Raw genomic sequence first — 12,988 nt, forward strand, 5'->3', positions numbered from 1 at the left:
TAACCAGTACCTTAAACCTGAAGCATTCCCTTCCTCTTCTGGTTTATTTCTGCATCTTTGCCATGCTCTCATTTTTTGCAAGCACATTTTAGAAACACTAAAACTCCATATAGGCAAGGAGACACAGCAAAAATTGAGCTTCAGTTTTTTCAGTAAGAGTGTAACAGGTAGGCACTCTGATTTTGATTACATGAATGCATTTAGGTGACCCGAAATCTTATGGGAGTTACGTATACAAAAACTGAGTTAAGCGCTTAACATGGTGCAGGTGCACGGTTCTTGTACGGACACCCATACAACTACCGAATGAGTAAAGAAAAGCACGTAAATGCTGTGAAATCAAAACGTCATTATTTTAAGTACACTTTACACTGGTCTGAACAACTACACAGCTGCAGCACTACAGAGGAACAAGCTCCATGGTGTACTTTGAAATACCTGTACATTAGTTTGACCCTGTAGACCCAATGTTCAACTATTTACTTAAGCAAAACATAAATACTCCTGGCAGTTGCGCTTGCTTGAAGGCTGCAGGACTGGACTTCACTTACATGCCATCTGCGTTCATCTAACTACGCTTACTGCAGCATTTCAAGTATGGTACTGGCAGAGTTGAAGCACTGCAGCTCTGCTAGTATGGAGACAGTTGTGTTGATTAAAAAGTCTTTGATACGTACTGTGCCTTCATATGGGACAGAGGATGACACAGCCATGCCCGCACACGGCACTTCACACAACATGATGCCTATGGGAACAGCTACAGGATACTGGAAATGTTTTCTTAAATATCTCCCAGATGTTATTCAAACCCTTTATCCTTTAGATGAACTAAATGTATTCGATCTGAAGATAATTTAGGAATATCTACAAATTTCAATAATTAAATTGGAAAAGATTTGACTAACAGGATTAATTGAATCTATATGAGAAAGATAAAACTGATTCAAAAGCAGCCTCCAAGAAGCTCCACTTTCAAAATTCCTCAAACCAGGGTATGTTGAATGATGATGACTCAAAGCAAAGAATCAGAGGATAGCAGCACCACATAATTCAGGCAGATGCTGTACCTATTTCCCATCCCTTAGAGCTCCTTCTGCCCACAGTCAAGCCATATAGGCCAAACTCTATATGGACCTGTATACAATACTGGCCAGGACCAGCCACTGGTTTTGCGGACAAATTGCTGTGCTTCAAACAGCTGCGGGTCTGCTGAGAGTTGCTGCTGCCTTCCATAGGGGTATGAACGTGTCACGCAACTCCTGCTATGAAGCAAGGTAGCTCAGAAGATGGAGATAAAAAAAAAGCAAATACGATTTCAAACTCAGCAAGAACTGGAAACTTCTGCTTTGTCCAAGAAATCACAGTCAGCTGGTTAAGAGTGCCCAGCAGCAACAAGGTCATATCAGGCAGCCACTGCCTCTCAGGGAACACCAAGCCTGCAAGAGCCTGCTGCTAATTTTAGGATCATATTTGCATTTCTTTCCTCCCATTGGCATCAGAGTTTGCGAACGAAAAGACTTTTGCGGTGCAACATTATGGAAAAATGTTGAATTAAATGAAAAATATTATTTCATCAGTGAGAGAGGTTTAACATTAGTTGAGATCTAACCCTAACTGAGTTGATAAGATGGAGATTTTTATTTTGTTCTTTTTTTTTCTAATTGTATCTGCTCCCTTTCCTAAGAGGGAGCATTTTCTGACTTGAGAAGTCTGAGGCATAGGTGACTTTTTAAAGAAAAACATGCCAACACATTTCAGGAGACCCTTTCCTACTTTTGGACAACCAGAACTAGGAAAATGTAGGGCACTGAAGCTGGAAAAGGCATGAGGAATGGGGGAGGAAAAACACAGCAGCCAAAATAGAAGTGAGAAATGCAATCAGAGCACCACGAAAGAGAGCGACGAAATTTTCTCAGTGAACTTTGGTAACTTCAGAAGAAAAGGATCTCAAAAACTACCTTTATGTTTGGGGAGTTTACACCTTTGCTTAGATGACCACTGACAAAAGAGCCAGAGGTCTGAGCAAACACTGTTCCCTGCCTCAATTATTTTAAGATCTCTTGATTTGATCCTCCATTCTGGAAAGCTCAAAAAATTAAAATTAGTTGTTATAGATCAACTAGAGGGGATGCAATAGTTTATAAAAAATTTCCAGGCAACCTGCCTCGGCATTGATCCAAGCCAAAGCCATCAGTAACTCATTTACCTTTCTTAATCTTCACACACAACAGCAAACACAGAGGAATAAATCCTGTTAATATGCAATGCTCTGTACACACAGAGGAGGTGTAAACTAGTCAAATTTTAGAAAGACATACAAGAAACAGTACACTAAGATGTTGAGAAAAACAGAAGCTGTAGGCTCCAATGTTTCAAAAGGCTTGAGAACTATTAGACAAATGACAATCATAAAATATTTACACATAAACAACAATATGAGACGCAACTTAATCTAGCAGATTGCACAGAGGGAAAGCAGACAGGGAATCTGTGGCTCTCTACAAACCAGTAAGCTCTCAGCATCTTGGGGCCTTCATATCCGCAGTAGGACTTAATGAACTATCAAGAAAAGGCAACATATGGGTTATGCAACCTTGAGGAAACATAAGGCATTACGTATGTGACAAATACTATCACCCAGCGTGATGAGCACTCACAACAAACAAGCAAAAGGGTTAAAAATAACAGCCTGAGAGTATGCATGACACGCAAACCCATCTTCTGTCCTGCTAGGGAAAACGAGGGGACAGAAAAAGGGGGGTTCATCATTTAAGGGATTACCAGGCAGGCTTATTTCTGGGGTTTCAGCTTCTAGGAACCAGATCAGCATACAGAGGAGACTGACACATGATCTGTGAAGATTAATCTTGGGCTAGTGGAGAGACTCTTTCAAGGAATGATATTTAAAGTTACCGTTGCATTCTGAGTTGCCCTCGCTCTCCGTTAACTGTAAGAAGTGCAACACCCCTAAATGAACTGTAGCCTTGGTGAATTCTCTGCACAGACTGCTTTCCTGCAACACACAAATTTAGGAACAGTTTAGTTGCGAAGCGATGTTATTCTAGACCTTTATGCTGTTAGCCAAGAAATGGGCCAGATATTCTGTGAGAACTGCTATGCAAGTACAACAGCAAATTTCATAAAACAAGGCAATATTATATGCTCAGGTATATTAAGAGGAAAACAGGCATCCAAATGCGAAGGGAAACTGGACTAGAGTAAGGACAGGCAGCTCTGCACTGAACGGTGTTAACATGCAGCTGTGTTACTGCAGGTCTCTGCTCCGAATAGTTAGTGTAAGAGGTTCAATCACACAGCAGCAGTCGCACAGCAGTCTCCTCTTACAGAACACTGATTTGTGCAGATGATGCAAGGAAGAGGGCTAAATGCTCACTGCTTGAAGGTTCCAGTGGTTTTTTTCTACTACATAATTTCCATCTTTTTTGTTATAAATCAGGACAACTACTTCTTGTCCTCCAGATGTCGATGTGGAAAGCAAACCACCGTTATTCCCTTTATAGCCTCTTCCAGATTGTGTGACTTGTCGTGTTGATCCCCTGCTCAGTCTCCTTTTTCCCGGGCTGAACAGTTCCAGCCCCTGCAACTTTTGTACACGGTTTACATTTCCAAAGCCTCTTATTCTCTTTTCTGGAATTAAATTTATCTTAAAGCACAACCTCTAAACTCCGGCTGAAGTCCCAGTAATGCCACAGAACACTGACTGGTGGATGAAGCTGGACAGAAGTACCATCAGCTTTATGGAACACAATACACACACACAAATGACCAGGGAAGCGATGATAATAAAAGATTGCTAGCGTTCTTTTTTTGCTTGTTTGTTAAGAATCAGACTGTTTGCCTAATTTACTTTAGGGAAAACTGGTTCCTTAAGAAAAATTTCAGTTATCAATGATGATTAGCTGCAACAAGTTTGTTGTCCAAGTATCTTCACACTTGATTTTACACGTAACCATACATCTATTCTGTTAAACTGCCACCTTTACATATTTTTTAGTTTTAAATATATTCCTTTAAACTTGACTAACTGTATTTACCCAAGGAATAGGATAACTATATAAAGATCAGTTAGTGACTGGCTCAGCACAAATTACAAACTTTTCTCCAGCATTTCTGCTTGTCAGAAAGCATCTTGAACACCAAACTGCATTCCTGCTTCAGTGCCCCCAGATGGGAATATCTGACCCCTGCAATCCCACAGATATCCCTCCTCTACTCACCCCATCCTGTAAACTACAATTAAATCTTGAAAAAATACTTGGTATTTAGTGTATAATCTGTTCACTTTAAGTGCCACGCTTTACCATAATAAGGAAGAGTCCACTTGTTGCTTCATTATCAGTGGCTGACTCTGGGACCTGGACTCTTCCTACCACATCACTTCTTTTCAGGGACCACAGAAGGGCTTTAGCAACTGCTGCTATCAGCTGCTCATCCCACCAGGCCATTTCTTTTTTTAGAGTGAGCTCTTTTTTTCCCAGCCGTGTTGAAGGTAATGTGGGGCCTGCTCATCAGTGATCCTTTCTCAAATTTTGTGACCTGGCTACACAGGCTGTTCGTGTCTCAAATACTAGAGCGAGCAGATTCTGGGGCTCTGAGACTCCTTCTAAAACTACAGAAATTCTGCAAATGTAAGTAGCTTCACCTGAACTTCTTGTTTCTGCCTTTCAAGTGTCACAATGTTAAAATCTAAGTGTACAAATGCTAATATTAAATCAACAATGCAAATATGAAGACAGAATGAAAAATGAAGCCACAAACCCTCAAAATGATGTAGCACAAAATGAAAACCTCTTATTTATGCAGCAGAATAAACATAAATTGGCATCTTAACAGTGTAAAATTATTAAAGAGCCCTGCTTTGAAGAGCTTACAATCTAACTGTATGTAATACACAAAACTAGTGGAACTTGATGTATAGTTGCAAGAGCAAAAACTAGGAGTTATACACTTAATACAACTGCTGTGTGGTTTTGGGTTTGGGGTTTTTTTGCTTTAAGAGAACATCCAACATCAAAATTAACATAAATGTGGAAATTAGAATGAGACAGAAAGCTAACACAAAGATGTCTGTTCAGGAATAAATAACTTGAAAACTCATACAAAATAAGTATTATATCACATGAAAGAAAACAATGTGGAATTAAGAAAATTCAGATCTAATTCAGTAACACTAACATCTTTCTAGTGATGCGAAAAACTAAAATGGAATGAGATTAAATCACCTTTATTTATTACCAAGATATGCACTATGGTCTTACATCTTCTCACATTCACATCAGATTTTTTCATTTAAGAACCTTTGTGTTAATAAAACATGCGCCTCCAGGCAACAACAGAAAAGTAATGCTACATATTTGACATTAAACAACTGAATCTGTAGATCTGCAAAGTTTGGTTTGGGGTTTGTCTGTGGTGCTTTTGAGGTTTTTTTGTTAAGAGCACAGCTCAGCAGGCATCCATCTGCAAGGCAGCATTGCTATACTGCACAACACCTAGGACTGAACTGGAAGGTGACTTGAGTTATTCCACTACAGCATAATGCGATATATGCCATACAGCCAGGGGAGAGAAAAGCACTGTAAAACATAAAAAATTGGTTTCTGTTTGTAAAACCATAAATTGTCCAGATTCCCTCTTTCCAGAAAACTCTACATGATTCAATTCTCTGATAAATGTGTTTTGAAGGAAGCATTGACCTCTTCATCCCAAAACTGAAGACAGACTTAAGGGCATTTGCACTAACTTGTCCTGGCAAAGAGAGTTTAATGCCACCAAAAGCTCCTCTGGACAACAGCCATTAAAAAGCAAATGGTTTCTTCACATATTCTGTATGTTGGTTACTACTGTCATCACCCAGCAGGTGGCTATTTCTGGGATCAATATGGCAAAAGAAAACATGATCTTTATTATTATAAAGATGTTGGTTTGGCACTGTTTTAATCTCCAGTAAATACAAGAAGATACCATAGTGAAACAGACCTTAAAATACCTGTAAGAACCAAGAACCTGGTATGACCTGACCAAAAGAAGCAAATCTGAGTAAGGTAAATTTTTCTCATTTTGCTGAAGCAGGAACCACAAAATCATCTTTTATCACATTTGGCCACTAGTTACAAATTCAGCTTTTTCTCCATGATCACTCTCTGACACCTAACTTGGCCATCTGGAACAAATTCAGAAAGAAAGACGAGAGAATGAAAAGGAAAAAAATATGCTTATAATGCAAGACACCATTACTTCTACTGAATGCAATATGCACTTAACAGGAATGGAGGAGATGATGCACAGCTGCCTCTTGTGTCTGTATCAACGCTACGGTTGCTTCCACATCTAGTGACTGACAGTACAATAATTTATAACACTTTTTTCCCCACAAAAATAATGAATAGTGTTAATTTATGGCACTCATAGAACACACAACGTCAGCTCTCATAAATATCTCTGATAAGGAGATGGTTTTTCCACTAAAATTTATATGAGAGACTGAGACATCATCTAACTGAGACAAGTGAGTTAGTGTAGTTACCCTACGTTCCCTCTACGGTCTATGGGGCAAGAGATGACAATTGTCAAGAAGACAATTCAGATCTTCAGTGGGTTAAAAAGCCCTTTAAAGGTGGATCTCTCTCTGCTGACCAAAGCAGCCCTCCAGGACAACAAGCTGGGCACCCTACATAAGTGAGGCAACTAAAATGGGATGGATCCATGTTAAACATCTGACAAATAGCAGAACAATGGTAGAACTGGAAAAAGAATATAAATTTCACTGTTTCCAGTCCAGAGCCCACTTAGATTTTCAGGCTACATTTATATAATAAAGACTTGTTCTTATAATGCCTGCTCCTATAGTCCTTTTGTGTGCAAAATATCTCACTGTTTCTCACAGAGGAAACAATGGCTGGAAAAAGATTACTGCCATAAAATCAGCTACATCTTCAAATCAAAGCTTTATGGTAAAAGTTAGCGAAGTTTAGATAGCAATTTTCTGCACTTGTTTGTTTAACTCTTAGAAAACTAAAATTGTTCTTTCCAGTCTGTAAACATAACCTACAACTTTGCACTGCTCCCATTCTATTCACTCTAAAAACTGAGAGGTAGTTAAACAGAACTTGGAGTGAAAAATGTGGCCTTTTAGCCATGTACTTATTTGAGAATACTCATCCAGCAATTGAAAGGACAAAAAGCCTGTAATACCAATGACTTATTAGAAGTAAAAGGGAAACAAAAATCTCTAATACGTGCTGGATTTCCTGCTGTAAACTGTACAGAGCCTACAACTACATTCACTAAGATTTTTGAGCATAAAAAGTTATGATCCTAAATTTAAATTTTGTTACCCAAAAAGAAGTTGCCAGTTTTAAAGAGATTTGGGGCATGCAGAATTCCAATGCATTAATGGGAGCTAGCTTTGTCTGGTCCTTTATGAACTTTGCTCTAAAAGTTCCTGTCAAGTTGTTTAGACCCCCTCTTTTCAACAGACCAGCCACATAAAGTTAGCATTACCACTACAAAATCTAGCATTTCATAAAGCATATCTGTCAGATTCTTCTAAATGGCACAAAAGTAGTCCACATTGGATCAGACTAAGACTTCTTAATTGACATTGATGTGCTTAATAAAACATGTCCTTGAAAACATTTCTTTATATAAGAGGTATGATGAAAAAAGTTATTTCACAACAAAGAGAATCAGCATGCCTTTATAAACTGGCTACAAGGTGGAGTGAGTCAATATAGTAATAGCAGCCCAGAGGTTTCACCTGGCTAAAGATATCATTCCTCTCACTCTCAGGGATGGACAGTGGGATGAGGGCAGTGTAAATCCCAACATTCAAGTATCTCCTACCGCCTAGACATAGCTACATGTGCAAAGACAGTGACAGCATTAGTCTAGAAGCACATGTGCAGCCAGGCATCTAGATGTGGGGGTTCCTGCCACCTCCATGTGAATCACAAGCCGGGCTCCAAAACTGGAATCTGGTCTCCATCACAGAGGAACATGGATTTAATTAGTTCTTTCCGTCACTGTGAAAGACATGAATGAATTACAGTAACATCTTCTGCTCTTAACTATTCCGTAGATGAATCCAAAATATATGCAATTACAGATCTAAATATAGTCCCTTACAATTAACAGAAATCAACTCCGCTAAGCAACTCAGGGAGGGAGGAAGACATTTAAAAACACACAAAAACCTGACTTCACTTAGTAACTGGACTTCACTTCTTCTGTATGGTAGTATTATTTTACTTTGAAGAGAAGCTTTCCTCAAGAAGTTCCATAAATTTGTTATGAATAGTTGTATTCAAACATATCCTAGTTTGTTTGTGAAAGTAAAGTAAAAATTAAGTGAAAATAATGAATTTATTTGCTTCTCAAATTTGTTCATCCCGTATTGTCTCTAAATGGCACTGTCCAACAAACAATTTTGTAACTGAAATCAAATGTCTGGTTTGATTTAAAATTTTAAGCGTACTTAAGTGAAAGATGAGCAACCAAAAGCCAAAGAGAATAGCCATTTGCTCAAACATGCAGCAGCAGTGCAATAATCCATACAGTGTCTCGCCCCTTATCTAAATGGAGCACATTCAATGCCTGCAGGGTACTCCGTTCTCCCTTTCCAGCCTTGCTTTTTTTGTTTGTTTGTTTTCCGAGACTGACAGCAAGCATGCCAACTCTGTGAATATTGTTGGGAATATGCAGCCTTAGTTTCCTCCAGAATGAAGTGAGAAAACAAAATCTTTTCACTCTAGCACATCAAGCAAGGGCAATCACATACTGACACAAACACAATCAGAACCAGGTGCAAGCCTTTTTTGCCACATCCATAAGAAATCAGTGCTTCCTCTAAGTTACATGGTTTTTACTAGTAAGGAAACCATTGTTTTCCTGACTAAACAGGCCTAGACTTTTAAAAGCAAGATGGCAGACATCATATCAAGCCGTAAGGTAAAGTGTAATTATGTCCAAAGCTATGTGAAATGGGAAGACCAGTACTGGATGTGAGAGCTCTTTCAAAGGCAAATTCTCCAAATGCATTCACTGTTCTTTACAAAGACCCAGAACCAGTCAATGCCAAAGTAAGCAGTGTTTGCTAACAACTTCCAGTGATAAACATCAGGATATTTTAGAACTTGTTTTTACAGGTTACTCTGTCTCAATACTGATTTTAGAAGAATATTTTGATCAAATCCAAAATAGCAACACATAAAGAAGTGCTGAAAGGGAGAGGGATAATCCTGTCCTTAATGTTGCCATTGAAATACATGCTTTTGCACAGCCTAGAAGAGAGTATCCCACAGAGATTTCTACAGATGGCATGGGTGGGAAAGACAGTAGACATGAACTCCCAAATACATAAGACCAGAAAAGGAGAACAGAAATACGAAACTAGTTAGACACAAAGTGCTGTCAAAAGCATAAAGCAAATAAATGGGGAAAAAAAACAGGGAAAAATCCCCTCAATCTCCCTAATATTCAGAGGAGTAGCAGGGATTACTTGTAACAATAGCAGATTTTTTTTAAATGGGTAGTATGTTTCAAGTTGCCAGCATACTTTTAATTACATTTAGAAAGTTAAAGTCTATTGCATGAACTAGACAAATTAAGTCATTCAAAATAATAACAGTTGCTGATTCGCTAACATTTTTAATCCTGCAATTTACATGCTCAAATACATTTTTAACAATATCCCTTTAATACTCAAATACAATCACACTGGCAACTTCAGTGCACTGACTGATGTGACAATTTAAAGTATTTCAAGGAAGATATTTGGGTCTCTTGAGTTTATATTTTAAAATTGTCAAAATACATATCCTCATAAAACAGAAGAAGAAATTAAAGCCTTGATGGACATTAAGACTGACCCAGACTGTCTTGAAACAAAAAGGAAATCCCCAGATTTTTAAGGACAGAGGGGACCGCTATGATTGCCAGTCTAACTTCCTGCACAAAGGAGCCCATAAGATTTCACCCCCAAAACACAGCAGCAAGTATTTTGAAACTGAATTACAGCTAAACAGCACAGAAACATCCTCAGTGTAAATCACCTAATTCAGGATTAAGACTTAAAATATGAAAAGACAGTCTTAACTTTCCTTCTGTAAACAGGTAGAGTACGCAAGCCTCACCAGTACATCAGGCTGACACGTTTACAGCACAGCAGGATGAATTGTTAAGGGCTGGTACTCCTCCATACACATTCCCATCTTTACTACACATAATTGTAAGTAATTACATGAATGACAATACGATTAATTAAAATATTTCAGTTTTGAAAATTCATTTCTACACTGTCATCTGCTAAAATACAATCACAAAATCCTATTTATTGCTTTTTGTATGAAAATAATTCTAGCAATCTGCATGTTTTTATCATTATTTACATAGTAAACGTTAACTCATAACTAATACTGAAGGGTTATTTCCTACAAGGAAAAGAATCCATAGTCATATCAACTATATCCCCATTTCTGTTGTGTAACATTCACTTTTTGCTCCTTCCCCCACATTTTGGTATCATCAGATCCAGGGATATATCAGATCCAGGGACATCTGGAGAGATAAGCCGAATAGAAAGGGCTCACATGCTATTTATTCTATTAGCATATTCTGAAATTTTAAATTGGTGTTGTATCTGCAAGGAACCAGAAATAACCTAAGGTCTACAAGTGTTTTCAGAGAAAGAATTTCCCCTCATATATTCTCCAATTCTTGTTTGAACACTGGAAACCACATTTTCCAAAGCTGCTTCTATACTTGCTGTAATCACAAACTTTAGGAGAGAAGGGGCAAAACGTAAGACCTGTCACCTTTTCTTAAATGCTGCCATACTACAGTCATAAAGATAGTACTTTTATATTCTATTAAAGCATGGAAATCAAAGTTAGTTAGAATCGCATTTTAAAAACCCACATTCAAATGGCCTTCAAAACACAACTCTTGATAACTTTTATTTAAAATTAGCCTTGAAACTTTATTCCTTAATTTATGCTGCTATTGATGGCTGATGTTTATCCACCAAACATGTAAAGAATAGATAATAGACTAAACCTATGATTTTAAAATTCATTACTGTTTGTAAGAGAGGCTTCTCACAAAATTAGATGCCAAGCTTTTCTCTTGGTGTCTGTTCAAGATCTCTGATGGCTGATCTTTATAAAATAACTATTTGAGGCCAAATTTGACATGACAAGTCTTAAAACATGGCATAAAAATACTTTTTAAAATTATTATTGTAAGTGCACGGATTTTTCTCCCATTTTCAGCGCAAAAGAAAAACAATTTCAATCCCCCATTAAAACACTTTTAATTTGAAATTGTAAGTACTAGAAATGAACAATCTAACAAAATGAAGATGCAATATGAGATATGAAGCTTGATAGCCCACCTTTCTTCTTGACTGGCATTCTTCTTCCTACTTCTGAATCTGGCTGCAAGCACTTATTTATAGGTATTAACGATGTACTGCTGGAACACTTTGCGAGGTCAGGAACTGGCTATCATCTATTGCAAAACACTTTTACAGTTCAGTTAGGAAATGCAGCTTCCATCTTCATTTCTATCAATACTTGCTGTTTTCTTGTACTGGACTTCCAATACTTCCCACAAATAAGAAAAAAAAAGGGAAAAAAAGAAGCTTTTTGATTTTTTTTTTAAGAGATGTTTTCAATTTCTTTAAAATATATTTGAATCTATAAAAATACAAGACAAAATGTTCCTTGGCAATATAAAACCTTATTATAACTCCTCTTCTGGCAGCAAAGTTTGAAAATTAAAAGATTTTATGTAATACAATTAAGGCACAGTCCATCTCTAGGCAGCTGTCTTAAAACTCCACCTGTACATGCTCAAAAACATATTATTTGCAGGACAAAAATGCCCAAATAATCCAAATAAGGAGGAAGACAAAAACAATCCAAAGTGACTCTTTTAACTTCTTTCACTTCTTGAATGAATCTCACTAGCTATGTATTAGGTGACTACACAGCAGACTGAAAAGGTCCCTTTTTCCTCCTCACCAGACAACAGCCTTCAAATATCACCCTCTTACCCAACAGAAGTCACTGGCCAGTCACTTTCATTTTTATTATCTGCAAGCCACCCAGCCTTACGGTCTTTAATGTCCCTCTGATCCTCCCATGTATTAAAAGAGAGGATTGAAAACGAGGAAAGCAATCCCTTGACCTGGAATTATTAAAGTGACAGTGCTGCTCACTGGGCACTTTGGCAAAGCAGATTGCTTTATACTGGAGTCATTTACTTCATGCCATTTCTTCCTCTGCACAGCAGCCACCTCGTGAAAGAGGAATAAGGAGAGTTAGGAGACGAGCTTCACAAAAGGTTCATTTTCAGAGATAATGAAGTATTAATGAAACGAAAAGCAAGCCATGGGATCAGTCCAGAGTTTCCCACTCGGAAGCGCAGCTGGTTGGCTTCAATACGAGCCTCTGTCTCCCTCCCTGTTTCTGGAAAAAAAACAAAAAGAGAGATACAGAAACGGGATAGATTTTCCTCATCTAGCTCCTTAGGAAAAAGTAAGAAAGAGGTGGACGAGCTCCAGACGCTCCCCTTGCCCACACGAGGAGCTGCGATGCAGGTGGACGGGGCTTTGCTTTGCATCGTCTTCTTTAGGAGAAGGAAACTGTTATTTGTGAGGGGGGGGGGGCTGTCTCTGTTTTGCTAACGTTAAAGATGTTCACGGTTGGGATCTGTTCGTCCCCGGCCCCCTCCAGGCAGGGACTCTCCCCCCACCCCCCCCCCCCCGGTTTCTCCCGGTCCAAAAGGGAACCGTCCGTCGCTTTCTGAAGCGGGACGAGGCAGACAGGGCTGGCTCGCTCGGTGGAGGACTGGGATGAACTGGAGGAGCCGGGCTAGGTCTAGGGAAGAGGACGGCTTCCCCCGGGGGCTGCCGAGGGAGAGGGGCAGGAGCGGAGGGAGCTCAGGGGGGGACGGGACGGGGAGC

At 38.8% G+C, this 12,988-nt stretch overlaps 1 protein-coding gene across 1 annotated transcript in view; it reads right to left on the reverse strand.

Annotated features, from left to right (window-relative positions):
* DLG2 (discs, large homolog 2 (Drosophila)) overlaps nucleotides 1-12,683 on the reverse strand; it is a 1,012,119-nt gene extending 999,436 nt beyond the window's left edge. The window contains exon 1 of the mRNA XM_010576558.1: nucleotides 11,414-12,683. Within this exon, the coding sequence (XP_010574860.1) occupies nucleotides 11,414-11,432 (19 nt within the window). The 5' untranslated portion in view covers nucleotides 11,433-12,683. The remainder of the gene's footprint in view (nucleotides 1-11,413) is intronic.
* Nucleotides 12,684-12,988: the final 305 nt, after the last annotated feature.

The sequence above is a fragment of the Haliaeetus leucocephalus genome, unplaced genomic scaffold (genome assembly GCF_000737465.1).
Source record: "Haliaeetus leucocephalus isolate CR32 unplaced genomic scaffold, Haliaeetus_leucocephalus-4.0 Scaffold536, whole genome shotgun sequence".
Taxonomy (NCBI): Eukaryota; Metazoa; Chordata; class Aves; order Accipitriformes; family Accipitridae; genus Haliaeetus; species Haliaeetus leucocephalus.